Genomic DNA, 21,539 nt, shown 5'->3' on the forward strand with positions numbered 1-21,539 from the left:
AAAGGTCACTTAGGCCCTAGCTCGTCAAAAAATCGAACAATCTCTGCCTTTTACACGACTTTTTCCACGGCCGCCTTGATTTGGAAACAAGTGAATTTTTCACCAAATCCACAACCATCACCCGTGGTCACGCCCTCAAATTGGTTAAGCCTCTCGTTAAATCAAATTTTCGCCTCAATCATGTCACCTTCACTGCCATTCATGACTGGAATAATCTCCCATCTAATTTAGTTCAACTTCAAAATCGTCACACGTTTCGTCAAAAAGTTTCTATTTTTTATAGTTTAAATTCTTAAAATTTTGTTCACCCACTCCCCTCCTTTTTTTCTTTTTTTTTTTTTGCTCCATAATTACATGTTTTTTCATACATAACTCTTTTTTCTATTTGCATAGAAGCCTAGACAAAAAAGGCTTAGCGAATATGTATACTTGATAAATAAATAAATAAATAAATAAAATAAAGGAGCAAAAAAAAAAAAAACTCCATGGGCAAAGTCTGATTGAACTTGGACGGTGTGGAATATATATTCCAACTTAAGTTCTTTGGTGTGGATTTTGTGAAGATTCGACACGTGACTTGAGAAATTGATGCTTTCAAAGTGATGTTTATTGTTCTTGACAGTGAGCACAAAAATTGGATTTGTGCTCCCTGTTCTTGAGCAATGAGCACTCAATGGAATTTTACACCCAGTGTCGTCTGCTTGAATTATGACATAATGATGGTAACCCTGAATTAATTCTTCAATTTGTTACGAACTGCGTGATCGGATTGGCTGTGCCCCAAACGTCAAGTCTAGGCCCGCTTTTTAGCGAAACGGAAGTGCTTAGTGCAATCGTGACATTTTTCAAGATGGTAGAAATTTGTTTCGGAAGTATGCCGTTCCCTTGAAGCAGCTTTTGATTTGATTGAACTTTTTATAAATTTCTAGTTTATTCTTTCATTTTAAAGTATCGAGCAACTAACGTTAGTGATGTGCTAAATAATTTTAATGCTAAATCGCCGTCTCCGGCGTCGGAGCTCGCGATCGTCGTATCGCCGCGAGCTCTCGGCCGAGCCCAAGGCCTTTGTAAAGAACAGAAACTTGTTACCAGAGGAGGCTTCGAAAAGGGCCTTGGTTGAAATAACTTTTTCTAAGGAACGGTAAACCCGAGTTCCTAAGAAGAAAAAAAAAGGTGGATTTTCGAGTCAGTCGTTTTTAAATTTAATGGGTGCTCAACAAGGCAAAGATCATCGCGGGAGCGGTAGCTCGTCAGTCGGAAGTAGTCACGGTGGTATTAAAACTAGCAAACATGCCAGCAGTAAATACAACAAAATCAAAGAAGCCCGAGTGACAGCTACTTCAGGGAACATTTTTACAGAACATAGTGGTAAGTTTAATATAAATCCTTTCCATTTTATTACAAACACTGAGAAACATTGCAACTTTTTTTATAAATGCTTGTACAATCATATAAATCAGACAATTCAATTTAATAGTATAATATAAGCCTAGGCTTATGAATGCATTTTTAATACACAATCCACAGTTGTAATAGTCCGTTTTCAATAGTTACTAATGCTAATACTATCAGTTCGTTATGGAAACTAGTTATTGGGATTTAAAATTGCAATTTAATGTGCTTAAAGTTAACCCTACTTGAAAAAATTGCATTAAACCAACTCTTTCAGGTCAATAACACATTAACATTGTCTAAGGCCCGGTTCATATCTTTTTAATTATAATGTTTCAGTTTTGATAAAGTATTATACAAAATAATATTGGTGTGTAATATTTGGGAAATAATTTGGGGTATAAATGCTGTTATGTTATGTTATGTTATTTACAACTTTGGGGTATAATATAGAGGTATGTATGAGTCACTTATTGGTGAGTCATCAATCATTTGATTGTTAAGTAAATTATGTTCTTCTTATAGGGTCTTATAAAATATAATCTACTACTTTATAATATGGAACCAATTTATTGTAAATTGTTTTCAATCATTTATCTCGAGTCTAAAGAATTTGAGAAATTGAAGTATGACCTGTATCTGTATTAGTTTCAGTATAGCTATGTACATAGTGAAATAGAACACGGTAATTTTGAGATTTGCTTTTGTAAATGAAGTAAATTAAGCTTTTCGTTAATATCTTAGCTTTAACTTGATTTCAGTTTGCGATAGTAGAATTGAATAGAACTGAACAGGGTTCGGGTAAAACCTGGAAAAGTCAGGGAATTTTAACACTCAATCCGCGATGTTTTGTTTTAAAAGAAAAGGTCAGGTAATATAACATTACAGGTTAAAAGAACGGCCTTTTTCTAAATATAAAAGGAAAAATATTAACAATAAATAAATGATCTCTTATTGCAATATAATTAGCATTTAATTAGTCTTAAAAACGAGGACTACTGCGCCATCCGCCATTGGTTTAGTGGCGTCTGCTAAATTGAACCTCTTACCCCCATGGGATTGGTTGAATTCTCACAGGCTGAGAGGTAAGGGTAAGAGGTTCGGTTTAGCAGACGCCACTAAAGCAATGGCGACACAGTAGCTCTCGTTTTAAGACTAATTGGTTTAGTGTCGTCTGCTAAATCGAACCTTTTACCCATATGGGATTGGTTGAATTCTCACAGGCTGAGAAAGGTAACAGGTTCGGTTTAGCAGACGCCACTAAAGAAATGCCGACACAGTAGCCCCCGTTTTAAGACTAATTATTTTGTAATAAGAGATCATTAATTTTTTTTATTATTATTATTATTATTTAGAAAAAGGCCATTATTTTATGGTTATGTTACCTGAAATGTTCCTTTAAATATTCATAAATGCTTTTTATACATAAATTGTCTTGTATCACTGCCTTCATATATTCAAAACAATAATAATTGGGCCTAAGAATGTCAGGAGAAATCGTCGAAAATTTTCAGGTAAAACCCGGAAAAGTCAGGGAATTTGAGTCTGAAAATTATCTGTCAACCCCTGAAGGAGGAGCTGGTTGATTCTAAGGGAACTTCCTTATAGAGGGAAGGGCTACCACCCACAGTTGAACCTAACCCAAGCGGAAACCTAACCTAGCCTAGTGTAACCCTAATCTAAACCTAACATGAACTATCAACCATGGATAAAGAATGCGCGTGAGGAAATTTGTTTTCACTCTACAGGATAGGCAACTCCCTATCTCGAACGACAGCTTATTCTGTATATACTCTGTTACAACATCAGTTGTCAGAACGCGTAAACCTAGGTCTCTATGTAACTTAGCCTTGTGCTTGCTGACAAGAGACGAAAATCTTCAGGATCCTCAGGATTTAAAATATCCGCGAATTTTTTTAGCTGGAGTGCACGGACCTCTAGGCCTTAGTTTCGAAATACGTGTGAAATTGTATACAGCCTACTGCAAGTATTTGAAACTAAGGCCTAGAGGTCCGTGCACTCGAGCTAAAAAACTGGCGGATATTTTAAATCCTGAAGATCCTGAATTTTTTTGTCTCTTGACAGCACGTACAAAGCTACGTTACAGAGAGACCTAGCTTTGCGCGTGCTGACAACCGATGTTGTAACAGAGTGTATACAGAATAAGCTGTGAAAACAAATTTCCTCACGCCCATTCTTTATCCATGAGGACATATCACTATCACTTGATCTTGAAAATGTCGCCCTCTTTAGCGCACCTAACAAGGTTGGGTACAGTGAAAGAATTTACTTTTGGTTTTTATCTTATCTATCAGCTTTTGTTTATAGTATCGTTTTAGTTACCTTTCAAATGGGGGCAATATTCATACTTTTTAAACGAGCTATCGCAAGTGATAACAATCGTCTAAAGGTTGTTGTCAACCTCGTGCGTTCTATGAGAGCCCAATATATAAATAGGTGATTAGTCATAGGTGTCATCAAACCTTGAACGAAAATCTGCGAATGTCTGGTGAATTTCCCTCGTGTTAATAAACAGGGTTCATACAAACCTGGAAAACATAATAGTTGACAAAAACCTGAGGGAAATTTATAATTTTTAGTAAAATTCAGGGAATTCAGGGAAATATGCGTCAAACAGGGGCTAAGTACTTAAGTAAATTGTTCGTGAACATTCCCTCCATAGGATTAACATTACACTATACTTTGGAGGCTCGTAACTCTGGTTATATTAGAGATACGGGGATGTCCTTTGAGTATGTTATAGTCCTATTTGCCCATCCTCCACTCCTTCGTTAACATTTGCTCCATGGGATACCCCTTATACGGGAAAAGCCTGGAAAACTCAGGGAAGTATATGGGGAAAAAACCTGGATGGAAATCTCAGGGAAATTTGTTTTCCAAAAGTTGTATGAACCCTGACTAGAGTCATAACTTGAATAGGGTTCCATTAAGGGCAGAATGTCAGTACGTCGGTCCTATATTTATATAGACACAACAACAACGTTGAATAATGTTTCGGGACAGTCGATTGATATAGCGAAGCCATTCTATTTACAGAAGCTCTCCTGCAGAGCAGGCCATTGCCTGAAATACCTGACCATGGGCCATTACTCGGAACAATGGGAGTAGTTGGAGATGACAGTGGAGGGGGCATGCAGGTTCTAGCTCCCACCGGTTCATCTTCGGAACTCAGTACTGGCGCCGGTGGACGCTGGATGTCCAAAGAAAATCTTTTAGCGCAAGAAGATGTTGATCCTCAACTGTTTGTCGCCTTGTACGACTTTCAGTCCGGTGGAGAGAATCAATTATCACTTAAGAAAGGTATGTTTACCTATTTTTATTTACTGTTTTATGGTATTTGTAAAGATATTGATAAAAAAATAAATAAATAGTAGAAATAAATAATAAATAATAAAAAATAAATAATAAAAGTATAAAATAATAAAAAATAATAAAAGTATAAAATAATAAAAAATAAATAATAAAAGTATAAAATAATAAAAAATAAATAATAAAAGTATAAAATAATAAAAAATAAATAATAAAAGTATAAAATAATAAAAAATAAATAATAAAAGAACTATCCAAGAGAATATTACACGAATGCGCCAAACTAATCTGGACTAACGACAGACACTGGTTAAATATGGACGATATCCAACAGAAGATAGGCCAGGGAGGTTTCGGGTTAATAACCCTAACAAAAAGATGGGAAAATTTCGCCTTTAATAAGTTACAACGTCACATTGAGGGACTTTACCACCCCATAGAAGGAGCCTTCCTAGATCATTATTTAAAACAAACGAACATATATAAATTTGGTTTAAACGTTCTTAGCTTCCCAGACATAGAATTCAACTATGATTTTTGTCCAAAATATTACAAGGATTTATTCATGTTTTGGAAAACGATCCCAATACGTTTAAAAAAACCCACAAACATACAGAGTTTTTTAAACTTACCTATTTTAAATAACCCTTTGATTAAATTGGACTTTTATCATCCAAAATGGAAAACACCAGGCTTTCAACTTATCAGGGACATCTACGACCACCAAAACAATTGTTTTAGAAATCCCTTTATTGATATAGGACTAAGACCCCAAACAGAGCGCTCCCTTACCAATCAGTTCCTTAAGATTTCAAAATTATGTAAAGAAAAGATAGAGCTTTTTTGTCTGCCGAGCAAAACTAATCCACCCCAAGAAAAGACAATTTGTGAGATGGAACTTTACTTGGATGATAAGTATGTCAGCCTTGAAAAAGTAACAAAAACCCAATTTAAAGAACTTACCAACCCACATTCAGAACAATTAAAGAACAGATTTCTCGCGATTTTTGAGAATCCAAACAATATAAAACTTAAATTAAATCCTATATGGCATCCGTGTTTTTTCCCGAAGGAAAACAGTATCCTTTGGAGAATAACCATAGGCAATATTACGTTACCAGTTTTAGCATCTAGATTATATAATCTTAGTCCCAAATGTCCATTCTGTGATAAAGAGCAAGGAAATATTAAACATATATTTTTTAACTGTGGGATAACCCAGAGTTTTTTAGCAAAAATTACAATTTTTATACAAATATTCAACCCAAAATTTAAATTAGTTAACAAAATGTACTGGCTGTATTGTGGAGAAGAAACTGCCTATTTTAAAATCATAATCATTATTTTAAATATAGCAAAACTTTCAATCTATTTTACATACCATGCTAGAATGAATATAAAAGAAGTTGATCCTGAAATTATGTTAGCAAACTATTTTAACAAAAAATTACTACTATGTATTTTAACTGAATACGAATTTTACCAAAGAAATGACAAAATAGCATTTAAACTTTTTATAGAAGCGGGAATATGTAAATTGGAGGGTAAGAAAGTGGAAATGAAAATTTCATTGTAAACTTAGGTTTTAGTAATAAACAATTTTAAAAAAAAAAAAAAAAAAAAAAAAAAAAATAAATAATAAAAGTATAAAATAAATAATAAATAATAAAAAATAAAAAATAAATAATAAAAGTATAAAATAAAAATAAATAATAATATAAGTATAAAATAAAAATAAATAATAATATAAGTATAAAATAAACAATAAATAATAAAAATTAAATAATAAAAGTATAAAATAATAAAAAATAAATAGAAAAAATAATTAATTAAAAAAATAATAAAAATAAAAAATAAATAAAATTGAAAAAAAATGAATAAAAACATTCATTGATAGGACCACGTGGTTTTTCATAAAATACGAATGAAATTTTGACTAGCATTTTGAAAAAGAGCCTTAAAGATCGATTCTAAATACAATACACGGTGGTAGAACTGAAGTACACTGGGTTCTATGGGCGCTTTTAGGTCCAAAATGTGCTACGAAATTTTGCAGTGAGAGCCGGCTAATTAAGGGGTCATCCCTAAAACACTCCGCTCATAAATGGAAAAGTGGCCCGTACGGCAAAATGTTATAGTACATTTTCTTAATTTATGTCACACTAATCATAACTTGATTAGGGTGTCCTTTAGAGCCAAATGGCAAATAACATTTTCTACTCAAAATCGCCCCAAAAAAAAATATATGTACTTGTATGCCCACACCATGTAAAAATTATACAGAAAATAATAGTTATTCTAGGATCGACTTTTTCATGAAAAAGTTATGGTTTTCATTAGAATATTCAGTCTACAAATGGCGTCTTTATAATCATGTGATTAAAATGGATATCACACATGACTTTGCATGATCCATTGAGTGTAAAATATTTCGGTTCGCGTGCCCGCACTTGTGAAATTCTAACGCAAATCAGTGCTTTTGGTTTTACTAAATTGGGATGTTTTTGCCCTTAAATATTGCTACGTTTTGCAAATTATTGCTAATTAGCCTTTTTACTGCCGCCTTTTCTACAATATTGTTATTTTAATTTCGTTCTACCCTAAAAAGAGGCGCACTTGTAGCATTTCGTATAAGAATCAACATCTTAGGCCTTGTCAAAAGCATCTAACTTTAATAAGTACACTGTTTTATTTGTCTTGTTAGGCGAACAAGTACGTGTTTTATCCTACAACAAGACTGGCGAGTGGTGCGAAGCGCAGTCGCGAGCTGGTCAAGTGGGCTGGGTTCCCTCAAACTACATTACACCGGTTAATAGTCTGGAAAAGCACTCCTGGTACCACGGACCAATCTCCAGAAATGCGGCAGAGTACCTTCTTAGCAGCGGAATTAATGGTAGCTTCTTAGTTCGAGAAAGCGAGAGTAGTCCCGGTCAAAGGTCAATCTCCTTGCGCTTCGAAGGACGAGTCTATCACTATCGAATCAATGAAGACTTGGAGGGAAAGGTAGGTCTCTTTTCTGTCTTGAATAGTAGTTTGTAACTTAAGGTCTGATGGAAAGGCTTTTGTTGTGCCATCACCAGTCTCGGAAATAGCTCACTTCCTCTGGTCTAAAACCAGTTTATTAATTGCTTGGACTAGTTTTTAAATTCGAGAAGTGGGGATTACTGGTCCTCGGGACCAGTTTATTAATTGCAAATCTATTGGAGAACAAAGGCAGGGACCAGTTTATTATTTCGGACACTAGGGGGTCAAGGAATAATTATTTCCCATACTGGCATGGAGGATTCCTACCATTAACACAAGGAGACCAAGCGACTTAGAGTGTAAAATCGTGTGCTATTTTACACTTTAAGTTGCCTGGTCTCCTTGTGCAAATGGTATGAATCCTCCTTGCCTGTAAACTATTTATGTTAAGACTCTTGGACTGGTGACCCACGATGGTTGAAACTTGCCGTAAAGTCTGCTACTTTGAACCTTCTCGTGACTTCACACCAACCTATCTCTTAGTCTCTTACCTCGGTTTTGGAGACCATATTGGAAGTCGTCAGTTTATGGCATACAATTTAAATTTAGACTACCAATATTGACTTCACGTCCCCGTAGCTCCTCCTCTCTCAGTACCACTTATTGAGCGCATTCCAAAATTGAGGCCTAATTATGAGTATGATAACTGTACTAACATGGCTCTAGAACTGCGCGTTGTCTTGTGGTTTTGGTAGATTAATTAAAATAAAGAGTTACCAGAAGAAGTTTAATTTATTCACAGTTTACATGAATATTAGCAAAATTAGCGTGTCATATTGTTTAGTTAGAGCCCTAATACAGTGGTCTGTGTTGCATTTCGTTGCAGACTTTTTAAATCATTTTTATTGGATTATTGCTGTAGTCCTAAAAAAATTCTATTTTTTCGTTGCAGGCGTACGTAACGTCAGAATGTAGATTCAACACTTTGGCAGAGTTAGTTCACCACCATTCTGTACACGCTGACGGCTTAATCACGATGTTGCTGTATCCTGCTCCCAAACGCAACAAGCCAGCAGTCTTCGCTTTGAGCCCCGAACCTGACGAATGGGAAATTGACCGCACTGACATTGTGATGAAACATAAACTCGGTGGAGGACAGTACGGAGATGTTTACGAAGCAGCGTGGAAGAGATACAACATGACAGTAGCCGTCAAAACTCTGAAAGTAAGTCAAAAAAATACTTGCATCAGTGCGCGTACCAGAGATCAAGAGTCGGCTACAGCTAACAGTTCTGACCCTGACACGTCACACCCTAATATCTCTTACTGGAGTTTCATCCCCCTAACGGTTGGAAATAGTATTCTACGCGCAAAAATGCCAACCAGAGGGGGGGGGGGCGGCTGCGTGACGTCAGACTATTTCTTCCAGGGTTCATACAAACCTGGAAAACAGGGGAAACCTGGAATAATCAGGGAAATAAATAGTTGACAAAAACCTCAGGGAAAACTCATGGAAATTTATAATTTTTAGTAAAATTCAGGGAAATCAGGGAAATTTGTGTCAAACAGGGGCCGAGTAATTAAGCAAAATATTCATAAACATCCCCTTCACAGCATAAACATTACACTAAACTTTGGAGGGTCATAACTCTGGTTATGTTAGAGATACGGGGATGTCCTTTGGGTATGTTATAGTCCTATTTGCCCCCCCCCTCCTTCGTTAACATTTGCTCCATAGGATACTCCATATACGGGGAAAAACCTGGAAAACTCAGGGAAGTATATGGGGAAAAACCTGGAAAACTCAGGGAAGTATATGGGGAAAAACCTGGAAAACTCAGGGAAGTATATGGGGAAAAACCTGGAAAACTTAGGGAAGTATATGGGGAAAAACCTGGAAAACTCAGGGAAATTTGTTTTCCAAAAGTTGTATGAACCCCGACTTCCCCGTAGCCAGTTGTTAGCTCCCTATTAAGCATAACGAAACCGCGTAAACTACTTAACTTTCACTAATTGGGGTACTGTAATATGATGTATTTTTAGGAAGACACAATGGCCCTAAAGGATTTTTTAGAAGAGGCAACAATCATGAAAGAAATGAAGCATCCAAACCTAGTTCAACTCTTGGGAGTTTGCACTAGAGAGCCGCCTTTTTATATAATCACGGAATTTATGCCTTATGGAAATCTCTTGGACTATTTGCGGAACGCGAGTCGGGAAGAAATTAACGCTGTCGTACTGATGTATATGGCCACTCAGATTGCCTCTGCCATGTCTTACCTCGAGTCCAGAAGTTTCATTCACAGAGACTTAGCGGCTCGTAATTGCCTCGTTGGTGAGAGTCACCTCGTTAAGGTGGCTGATTTTGGATTAGCGAGGCTTATGAGGGACGATACTTATACGGCCCATGCTGGTGCCAAATTTCCTATTAAGTGGACAGCTCCCGAAGGACTCGCTTACAATAAGTTCTCAACTAAGTCAGATGTTTGGGGTATGTTATGCTTCACCCTCATTTTGTTTCAGTATTTTCTATGAATTTCCTTTGAAAAATAGAATTTGGTGTTGTTACTTAAAGGGAATGAGAAGCTTCGTTTGAATAACCTCTGATTTATATAACAAAAGATAGAATTAAATTAATTTCTGTGAATTCAAAAATATCAAGCTTTTAATTCTCCCTCCGATTTCTGCTGCTTATTTGGCCGCAATATGCATTTGAAAATGCTTCTTCATATGAAATTATTGGAAATCCACTTTTTATGAAAGGCTAAAACGTTCCCCGTAGGCTGACGTCACTGATATATTTTTCACGCGAGATGGCGCCACTCTCTCCGCTATCAGACCCAGAGTTTAGACTTCCGAGAAGCTCGAGACGCGTATAGAATTCCCGCGCTTTTTTTCCCTCACGTCATAGTGATGTCATAAAACGGGCGAACAAGCTCGACAACACTAAATTATTGATATATCGAAACTGAGTTATCGTGATTTTTCTGTCGCCTGCTACAAAGGTCAAAACTATGTACTGCAGCAGACGACAGACGACTTTCTTCCCGTTACTCCACTCCACGAATCCCGAGGTAAGCCTAACTAAAGGGAATAAGGTGGATTTACAATTTCATATCATATTTTACCACGAAAGTGTTATTATGTTACACTTTCGAGTCTCTACTTTCAAAATATCAAGTTTTTAATAAAATTGAATTATTAAAGTTTCTATTTTTAAAATCCATTGGAAAATCACGAAAACTCTGTAGCAGTTTCAATATATCAATAATTTAGTCTTGTCGAGCTTGTTCGCTCGTTTCATGACATCACTATGACGTGAGGGTGAAAAAAAGCGCGGGAATCCTATACGCGTCTCGAGCTAATCGCCAGTCTAAACTCTGGGTCTGATAGCTGAGAGAGTGGCGCCATCTCGGGTGAAAAATATATCTGTGACGTCAGACTACGGGAAACGTTTTAGCCTTTCATAAAAAGAGGATTTCACATGAAGCATTTTCAAATGCATATTGCGGCCAAATAACGAGCAGAAATCGGAGGGAGAATTAAAAGCTTGATATTTTTGAATTCACACAGAAATTAATTAATTTTATCCTTTGTTATATAAATCAGAAGTTTTTCAAACGAAGCTTCTCATTCCCTTTAAGTAATGGCTATGTGTTGTTAATTCTTTTATAGCCTTTGGAATTCTGTTGTGGGAAATTGCTACGTACGGGATGTCTCCATATCCTGGGGTGGATTTGACGGATGTGTATCACATGCTGGAATCTGGCTACAGAATGGAATGCCCTCCTGGTTGCCCACCAAGAGTGTATGAGCTAATGAAATTATGTAAGTAATTTCAGATTTAATTATTTGTTTGTCCTGTATTTTTTAAATAGCGTGTGGGACAAAATTATTTGAAGTAGTACGTCATAGGCAGGTTACGGTGGAAGGCGTGGTTAGAAGTTGTTCAGTTCTTTCTAATTGTTTCGAAAACTGGCACTTCTGGGAATAGAGCTATATCAGTTGTGATTTCAGTGCCTAGGTAAAACGTCACTAGCTTAGGGTTGGCAGTGGGTGGCCTTGTTTGGTACCACTTTGGTACTATGGGCAAATAGCATGGATGACCCACACTAAGGCTTCTGAGGTAGCTCTATTGACGCTGCAATATCGCGAAAAAGCAAGGATTAAGTGTCCAGTTCCACTCCATGAGGAGTTTTTGGGTCTTGGAGTCTTTGGACGTATATCAGACAGTATTTACCCACCCGCCGATGCCTTCTTTACAGTCCCTTTAAGGATGTAGTGCATGTTGAAGGTGGGGTGGCGTAGCGGTTAGCGCTTTCGCCTCGCAGCAAGAGGATCCTGGGTTCGATCCCGGACTGTGGCACCGGGTGAGAATCTGGGAACAAATCCTTCTGCGTAGAGTTTGCAAGTTCTCTCCCCGCTTGTTAAAAGGAGTTTTCCTCCGCGGTCCAACCCGGTTTCTCCTTTCCATCAAAACTTGCAGAGGTTAACGGTAATAGTTAGTATAGGGCGCTGTAGGTTCGCTGTGGCATAGGGGCTAGCCACCACCCCTCTATGCATTGTAAAGGGACCCACCTGTAAACAAGCCACAGGCTTAGTGTGGACATCCCCTCTTAGACAAAGCTTAGATTATTATTATTTTCAGAAACCATTTTGTGTGGGGTTATATTCACTTAAAAACGTAATACAAATGTGTATTTTAGGTTGGCAATGGGAGGCTCAAGATCGTCCGAGTTTTCAAGAAATTCATCATACCCTGGAGACCATGTTTCAAAATTCAAGCATTACAGAAGGTACGTGAGATCTTCCTTTCAACGTGGAGATTGTATGACCCATATTTTAAGCTTGTGGGTCAGAAGAAACTGCCTAGATTAAGTTCTACTGTATAGATAGTTATCCCAAGGATTGAAAAAACCCTTTATATCATTGAACGAACCCTTTATGTCATTGAACGAACACTTTATATCATTGAACGAAGCCCTTTATATCATTGAACGAAGCCCTTTATATCATTGAACGAAGCCCTTTATATCATTGAACGAAGCCCTTTATATCATTGAACGAAGCCCTTTGTATCATTGAACGAAGCCCTTTGTATCATTGAACGAAGCCCTTTGTATCATTGAACGAAGCCCTTTGTATCATTGAACGAAGCCCTTTGTATCATTGAACGAAAACCTTTGTATCATTGAACGAAGCCCTTTGTATCATTGAACGAAACCCTTTATATCATTGAACGAAACCCTTTATATCATTGAACGAAACCCTTTATATCATTGAACGAAACCCTTTATATCATTGAACGAAACCCTTTATATCATTGAACGAAACCCTTTATATCATTGAACGAAGCCCTTTATATCATTGAACGAAGCCCTTTATATCATTGAACGAAGCCCTTTATATCATTGAACGAAGCCCTTTATATCATTGAACGAAGCCCTTTATATCATTGAACGAAGCCCTTTATATCATTGAACGAAGCCCTTTATATCATTGAACGAAACCCTTTATATCATTGAACGAAGCCCTTTATATCATTGAACGAAGCCCTTTGTATCATTGAACGAAGCCCTTTGTATCATTGAACGAAACCCTTTATATCATTGAACGAAACCCTTTATATCATTGAACGAAACCCTTTATATCAGTGAAGAAACCCTTTATATCATTGAACGAAACCCTTTATATCATTGAACGAAACCCTTTATATCATTGGACGAAACCCTTTATATCATTGAACGAACCCTTTATATCATTGCAGAGGTCGAAAAACAACTTGAGAAACAAATTGCACCAATTGGAGGCAAAAGATCTGATGGATCTCCCGTTGGCCCTTGCGACGAAGTCATTGGCCTGGAACAGTGGAACACGGAACAAGGTGTGATGTTCTTCGTATAATTTTTTAATTAACCCTTTGTAGACTTGTATAGTTATTATATTATTTGATTCCATAGTGAATTTATACGCTATATTAGTAACCTTGAAGTTATATATGTTTGCAGTGAGTCTTTATACTTATTAGAGAAACCATAAGTGTGTCCGCTTTTTCTGTACACGCTAATTGCTTAACGCGCGAGTTGGCTATGATGGTTTCCCTATCAATCTTCTCAGTCGTACTATGTTTAAACCTTCGAGAATGCCAGATCCCCACCATTATTAATCCCTTAACCCATTCCACTCTGCTAAAAGTTCCCATTAACCCATGCTAAACTTATGAAACATATCTTATTAATTAACCATGAATCTATACAACAAAGAATATACATCTGTATGCTTGTGTTACACCCCTTCTAACCTGTGTCGATTTGATTTGGATGTTGGTAATTAACAAGCCTGTGAAGCGTTATGGGTAGTAGTTGAAAGAGCCAATCGTAAGACAGGAGTAAGGCGCCTATTGAGTGTAACAGGTCACGGTGGTAGGAGCGCTATAGAGCCCGGTCCAGCATCGCCTCCTTGATGGTATTTTGTAGGGAAATTTTAAATGTGCTGTGTTTCGAGATGCGGCGATTTTCATATTAAAACCCTTAATTTAACGATGTCAGGGTTAGTAATTTTTGAAAATGCAGTTTTAACAAGCGCGAGTTGTTTTCGCTATCCGAGAAATCAAAATCATTACCGAAATCGTAAGCCTTGGCTCTAAAGAGTTGGAAGTCACTGCTGACTCGTGTTCAAACGTTACGTGGGAAGTAACTGTTACCACTTGACTGATGTCGTTAATAAATAAGCCCCACCCAAATCTTACCCGTTGGCAGTGTTGTTCCTTAGATTTTTGGGAACGTACTTTCCCCAATAGTAAAACGTACTACCCCAATGGGAGGCTTTTTGAAAACATACTTTTACCCGCTTGGGGGTATTAAAATTTCCTTCCCCCTCCACGAAAGGCTTTTGGCGCCATCTTGTGGCGTAATTTTCGTCCCATAGACGCTAATGTTAAAAAATGGAATTTGAAAATGTACTTCCAAACTTTAAAATGTACTTTTCGTACTGAAGACTTTAAAATGTACTAAAAAAGTACAATTGTACTACCAAGAACAACACTGCCCGTTGGTTAAGCAGGGTACAGAGCTATATCAGAAGCCTTAGTGCGACGTCAAGTCTCAACCATGCTATTTGCCCATAGAACCATAGCAGTACCTAACATGGCCGCCCAATGCCAAAGCCATAAGCCCATGACGTTTTACCTAGGCACTAACGTCACAACTAATTGCCGATATATATATTCAATGATGTATAGATTCACGAATTAACTCGTGGTGACTCCTTTGTAGTAGAAATAATAATTTTCCTGTTTTTTTTTCTTCTTCGTTGTTCTTTTTTTCCCTTAACCTTCTAATCCCTTTTTCCCCCTGTCCATTTTAAACTGGCACGCGCAACTTTAAACCAACAGGTGTGGCTAACAGCAATGCATCCAAGTTCCAGTCTGGAGGAGCTCCTGGAGGAAAACCCTCCGTGGTTCAGTTGAGACGTTCGGGTCCTAGAAGCAAACAAGCGCCCATGCCCCCTAAGCGCACCAGCTCATTCCGCGATAGTACTTATCAAGATCAACAGAGGGGTTTTGATGAGTGTACTAGTCCCGGAATAGGCTTCTCAATGGGACTCGAGGGCGCCACTACCTCCAAAATCGGGGAGGCTATGAATGGACTAGAGAAAGTTTTTGAGTCGATCAATCGCGAACTTAACGAACTTGGTCATACCGGATCCGGGATTAATAATAACGAGGAAGAGTTTGATGATCTGGCCTATAGTGCCGATGATCGGAGCCCGGAAATGGAGGAAAGTATGGCCGGGGAGAAAACTCGAAGTATGTCAGTTTCGGTTGGTAGCGTACCCGCCTCGGTTATCTCATCTACCAAGCAAGGACAGCAGAAGCTGAAGAAGGCCAGAACCTATCCTCCAAACTCCCAGAATAAATCTAAAGAGAACATTAATTCCAACGTATCTTCGGGGAATTCTAATACCATTCTTAGCGTTGCCTCGAGCAATCAAAAACTACGAGACAGCAAGAAAGTACAAGTTGCCGCGCTCGAAGTTCAAAATGTTAAGCGCGCCATTAATAGGTACGGTACTCTACCGAAAGGAGCTCGAATCGGGGCGTACTTAGAATCTCTTCGTCAGCATGGTCTTCACGCCGGAACAATTGGTTCTCCACCCGAACCGCTTATCGAAGGCAAAGGTACTACCAATCACGATAACTTGCAAGAACTCACTTCCAGTAGTAATCAGATGAAGAATTGCAACAGTAATTCAATGTGCAATGTAGCCGTAGCTGTTGCCATGGCTATTTCAGCAGCTTCTAAGTATCCTACTAGCCGACAACAAATGTCTAACCAAGAGCAGGAGAAAGTTCAAAACTTTTCTCCACACGGCTTTCTTCAAAGACAGAAGTCTGATTTAACTCACAGTAATAAGGCTTCCGATCTCTTTGAAACAGGCTCTATTCCAGACACTAGGAGATTAGGTGCCAAACCAGTTCCTTCTCCGAGGTTACCCCGCGGAGGACCAACTGGCCAAGCCGCGATAGCTCGGAAAAACGAAAGGAAATTGTCCAAAGAGAATATCTTTAACTCTCAGCAACGCGACGTTAAAGACACTAGAGACGCTATTAGCGAAGGCGGAGCTAATGTTTTTGGCGTTAATTTAAGACATCGTGATCCGGCTGATTCCGGTGGTCCGCATAACAACACTCAGTCATCGCCGCCTCCTTTTGGTTCTAGCGTTATTCGCAGAACTTTAAAAAGAAGGCCGAAAGAAAGACCTCCTAGTCCACCCCGTAATCCTTTAGTTAAAAGCGGATCTATGGATGATCAGTTAACCAGGCACGATATGGACCCGACTTTGAGAAGTCCCACCACAGCTACTTCATCTTCTCCCAGCTCCGCCAGTCCTTCTCAAAATCCGACTCCAGATAGCCCATCATCCAAAATCCCGCCAGATAACGCTTCGAACGTTGTTCCGGTATCCTTCCTAGATGACTTTCACTTGCCACCACCGCCGCCGCCAGAAATGTACGACAGTGTCGATGAAGGTTCCCACTCAACTTCCTCGGCTCCACCACCCTTGACTCTTCCACCTCCACCACCAATTGCCCCTGAGACTTTTACCCCTAATACCGACGCCCAACTTGGTGGGAAAATTTACGCCGTCTCCAAATTGAAACCTGTCCCGCAACCGGTGGAAAAGGTGGAAGTTGAAACTGTCAATAGAAATCCCGCCGCTCAGCTTGTATCGGAATTGTTCGAGAGTCTGAAACTCAAATCTCAGAAAAAGAAGGTTGAAAAAGGAGACGCGTCATCGCAAACTATCATCGAGAAAGAAGAAGAATCCAGTAGAGGTTGGCGTAAAAATCTTCAGAGGAAAGAAACAGTTGACAAGGAGGAAGGTGAGGTAAAGACGAGTCAACCATCGCTGTGTAGCGATATCGAATCAAGGAGGAAGCTTTTTGAACCCAGAGTGGGTTCCGTTGCCAAATCGCTCGTTGATCAGGATGATAACAAAGAATCGGAGAAGACATCGAAGGAAGAGATTGAAAAATTGGAGAAACAGAATCTGAAGAATTCCGGTTTAATGGGTGGTGGTGGTGGAGTTGGTATTTATTATCCGCCTATTATTAAAAAACCAGTATCTACAAATGCCGAGCAGCAAGAAACCGCGCAAACTAAAGAAGAGGCGTCGCCAATGGAACAAAGAACAAGTTTGATACTAGTCCAAGAGGAAGATGGGAAACGTCACAGCACTGGCAGTATTAGTAGCCTTAGAAAATTATGGGAAAAGGAATCTGGTGGCGGTGGTAGCGCTAGCGCTGGTGGTTGTGGTGGCGAGTCGCAATCGAACGTAGTAGCGTCGTCCGAATCGAAATCCACGGCCGCCGCGAACATCAGTGACTCGACCCGTCGACCTAGTCCTAAAACTAATCAAAAACGACCGGAGTCGCTGAAGCTCAAAACACCCGGTTCAGGATCAGGATGTCTTCCCGCTGATTCGGATATTGATCCTCAAGCTCCTAGTCAAGATGATCATCGCAATTTAGCAGCCCCTGAATGCGAGGAAAAAATACAGCAGCCAAAAGTCGAAACGTGTAAAAGAGACTCTGGATCCCATATTATTGAAGGTACTTCCGTTAGTTCGGCAACTACTGTCTCCGCAATTACAGTTCCACCGGCTTTTCAATCTTCAAAGCCATCGTTGCCAGTCAAACCCCCGATTAAAAGCGGCTCTCGACCTACGACAAATCAAGTTGGGTCTTCCATCGGCGCTGTCATTAACAAGCCTAATAAACCAGCGACTAAACCTCAAGTATTACCCAAAAATATACCTACCAGTGCCGCGGGTGGCGCGGTTGTATCTGCCACAACACGAATCATGTCTTTAGAAAGTCCCACCAGTAATCAATTAGAAACTGGGATCACAGCCGTTGTCGAACAGACTTCGAGCGGCAACGAGTCTAATCGGGGGAATTCCGGAATCGAAAATTGCAAGGCTTCTATTCTAGAGGTTTCCACAGTTTTGGAATCTAGTATAATGGCTTTGAAAAACTCTCCCGTTATAAGTGGTTCAAACGTAATGCAACTATCGGACAAAGTGCAGCTATTCAAAACATCTTGCGGTAGTTACGCCGATAGTATCCCTCCCCACGGACGTTTTCGTTTTCGGGAATTACTATCCAAGTTAGAAACCCAAGGAGACCAGCTAAGAACTTGTAGCAGTAACAATAACGCCGATTCTGCAAAACTTTTTTCGGATTTACAAAATACGGTTAAAGATCTAGTGAATGTTGTACAAAGATAAAAAAAAAAATTTAATGAAACAAAAAAAAAATATTTAAAATATATTAATCTCCTATGAAATTGTTCCAGCAACATTCAATACTATTTCACTAAAATCGTGTTTAAAAGAAGTATTGATAAATAAAATAAAAATTAAAATAAATAGCTTTTTGTACAATGCGGCTTAGATAACTTTTACCAAAAAAAATTATTAATTAATAATGTAGGGCCCAATTTTTTCCAGGTTTATTTTTTTAATTTTTTTTTTTTAGAAATTGCGCTTGAAATTGAAATTTTATTTTAACGCAGGAATCCACCACAAAAATACTCTTAATTTTTTGTATTTAAATTAGCCTTATTCCTGATCAGCGCCACCTACCCATAACGGCGACTTTGAGAACTACTGTAATCGGTAAGCCAATCAGATATCGCCAAAAAACTGGTGACGTCACTGACGGGCACTCTCGGGGTCTGACCAAAATTTATCACGCTTCAAAGCTCGTTAAAGTTAATTTCAGCGTCATTATTTTGAATTAAATTATGAAAATAGGACTAAATCGGGCTCCAAACTTCATTCTCGACGATATCCAAGGTAAAATCTTATTTTATGGCGTTTTTGGAGCTTTTAAAGTAGCGCTACTAGCTAAGCCTTGGCGTGCTGCTTTAGATAAAATAAAGCGTGATAATTTTTGGACAGACCGCGGGCCGAGAGTGCCCGTCATTCAGTGACGTCACCAGATTTTTAGCGACATCTGATTGGCTTGCCGATTACGGTAGTTCTCAAAGTCGCCGCTATGGATAGATGGCGCTGATTAGTAATAATGCTAATTAATGATAATGAATCGTGGCTCATTTTATGTATTATCCTAAAACGCTGTACAAAACACAACGAAAGTAATTAACAAAGATTCTATCGGAAAAAAACTTCAATTATTTATTAATTATGGTCGGATACGTAAACGAGTAATTCAAAAAAAAAAAAAAGGTTTAATCTATAAATGGAGAGGAGATTTTGTTAGTTCTTTTTATAAAAAGTATGATTTCGTCTAGTCTTGGAAATATTTAACACATATTCATTTAGGGTTTAAGAATTAAAAAAAGTTCTCCAATTTAAGAAGAAACAGACTAACTCTTTTTAGTGGTTTAAGGCGTGTATGTGAGTGTGTAAAATTATAGAATGCGAGGTTCCGGTTCTTATACAATTATGATAAAACAAATTCAAAATATACGTGGAATAATATACGTTTTTTTTTTCATTTCTTTTGTAAATTTCATTTATTTTTGTACATTTAATTCTTAAACTTATATATATAAAAACCCTTGAACTGAGGGTAAATTTGAAAATCAAGTTATTTTTACTATCGATTCTTCTACTAGTTATAAGACCAGTCTGCGCAGTGAAACATTCGGGAAATATCTCCGAATGATTCTAAAATTCAAATTAAGTGGAGATTTTATGGGTAGTTTGAAATTAACACCTCCGACCAATCGCGTAATGTCCTGCCTTCCTGTTAACCAATAGGCCTTTCTGAAAAAAACCAAAGGAATCCAGGGTAAAAAGTCCGACAGCAGTTAATTCGAGTCAGTTCAGTTCTAGCAGCAACCAATCAAACCAAATTTACTCGCGCAGTACTTATAAACAGGGCCGGAAATAAGCACAGGACACTGGACATTGTCCAATAAAGTTTTAAAATGTCCCATAATGTTTCTGAAAACTTAAAGGGGGGTCACTAGACATTTTGACCAATAAATTCTCCGTAGTTTTGATGGTTTGACTATGAAGATGCGACACTATTTTTGCACCCTCCAGTGGACAATGTCCTATAATTTTTCAAGTCAAAGGGGGCGTCACTGGACACAAGTCCTATAAGAATTTTTCCTTATTTCCGGCCCTGCTTATAAAGGCCGCTTTCTGTCTAAGATTTAACGTCATAGTGGTATTTTTGGACTTTCGAGTGTCCAGTTTTTGTTTCTCATTATTTATATTTAATTTCGTAAAATATAGTGTAAGTATTATCTATTTATAACAGTTAAAAAATCCGTTAAGCCTAACTATATCCCAATAATCCAGCGCCAGATGGCGCCTGCTGTCGTATCAGTGACGTTTATCCGCTTGATATGCACGTACGTGGGACCTTTTAGACAAGATGCCCCGGACTCAGAAACTTTTTCGGAAAGGTGAATGAAAGTTATCGCGAGGTTTGATAAAAACTGCACGTAATGTGATAAACGCGGCGCGAGATGTAGAGCGTGCAACGGGAATTTTGTTAACAGGAAGGCAGGGCGTTACGCGATTGGTCGGAGGGGTTTATTTAAATTTATCCTTAAAATCTGAACCTAATTTGAATTTTAAAATCATTCGGAGACTGTTTTTCCTGAATGTTTCACTATGCAGACTGGTCTTATAATTAGTATTGGAATCGATAAAAAAAATAGCTTTATTTTCACTTCACCCTCCCTTTAAACGAATGGGCGTTTGTCTAAACAAAAGAAAAAGCTAATTTAAAACCATTTCTTAAATTCGTATATATATTTATGCTCGAGTATGAATATGATACGTAACACAATTAGGTATTTAATTATAATTATGGGGACTCGCCGAAGAAGCAAGCAGGTTGTGGTTTTGAATGGTTTTACGATGTGAGAAAAAAAATTTTTAGGATTAATGCGAGGTGATTTTTAGGGTCAAGTATACTTCCAAAAAAAGTTTAAAGAAATGAATTGTAGTAACAGTATGCTATATATATATATATATAAAAAACTACTATGAACAAATATCGTGCCCACATGTAATTTCTGATGTAATTTTGTAAGTAAAGACATGGTTTAAGTAATACTTATTTCTGATCTATCATTTATTAAAAATAATTTTCAAACACTGAAAATCATATATTTTTTAATTAAGCCTTGTATCTGATAAGCGCCATCTATCCGTAGCAACGCTAACAACTACTGTCATTGACAAGCCAATAGAGCTATCTCAGTTGTGACGTCAGTGTCAAGGTAAAACGTCACGGGCTTAGCTTTGACAGTGGGCGGCCATGTTTGGTACCGCTTTGGTTCTATGGGCAAATAGCATGGGTG

The 21,539-nt window shown here is 38.0% G+C and overlaps 1 protein-coding gene across 4 annotated transcripts; it reads left to right on the top strand.

The window, feature by feature from the left end:
* The first annotated feature begins 783 nt into the window (after nt 1-783).
* On the top strand, nt 784-21,295 carry Abl (tyrosine-protein kinase Abl). Of its 4 annotated transcripts, XM_089836512.1 has the most exons (10): nt 784-1,368; nt 4,435-4,713; nt 7,427-7,725; nt 8,639-8,911; nt 9,730-10,177; nt 11,362-11,514; nt 12,393-12,482; nt 13,454-13,570; nt 15,080-15,865; nt 16,124-21,295. In XM_089836512.1, the coding sequence occupies exons 1-10, from the start codon at nt 1,206-1,208 to the stop codon at nt 18,475-18,477; spliced, it is 4,962 nt and encodes a 1,653-aa protein (XP_089692638.1). In that variant the 5' UTR covers nt 784-1,205; the 3' UTR covers nt 18,478-21,295. The 4 variants fall into 4 exon arrangements, with proteins under 4 accessions (XP_089692638.1, XP_089692636.1, XP_089692639.1 ...); XM_089836510.1 differs by having other exon boundaries at nt 15,080-21,295; XM_089836513.1 differs by lacking the exon at nt 15,080-15,865.
* The last annotated feature ends 244 nt before the right edge of the window (nt 21,296-21,539 follow it).

The sequence above is a fragment of the Phalangium opilio genome, unplaced genomic scaffold (assembly GCF_054372755.1).
Source record: "Phalangium opilio isolate 3A_F unplaced genomic scaffold, DU_Popi_V2 ptg000042l_1, whole genome shotgun sequence".
Taxonomy (NCBI): Eukaryota; Metazoa; Arthropoda; class Arachnida; order Opiliones; family Phalangiidae; genus Phalangium; species Phalangium opilio.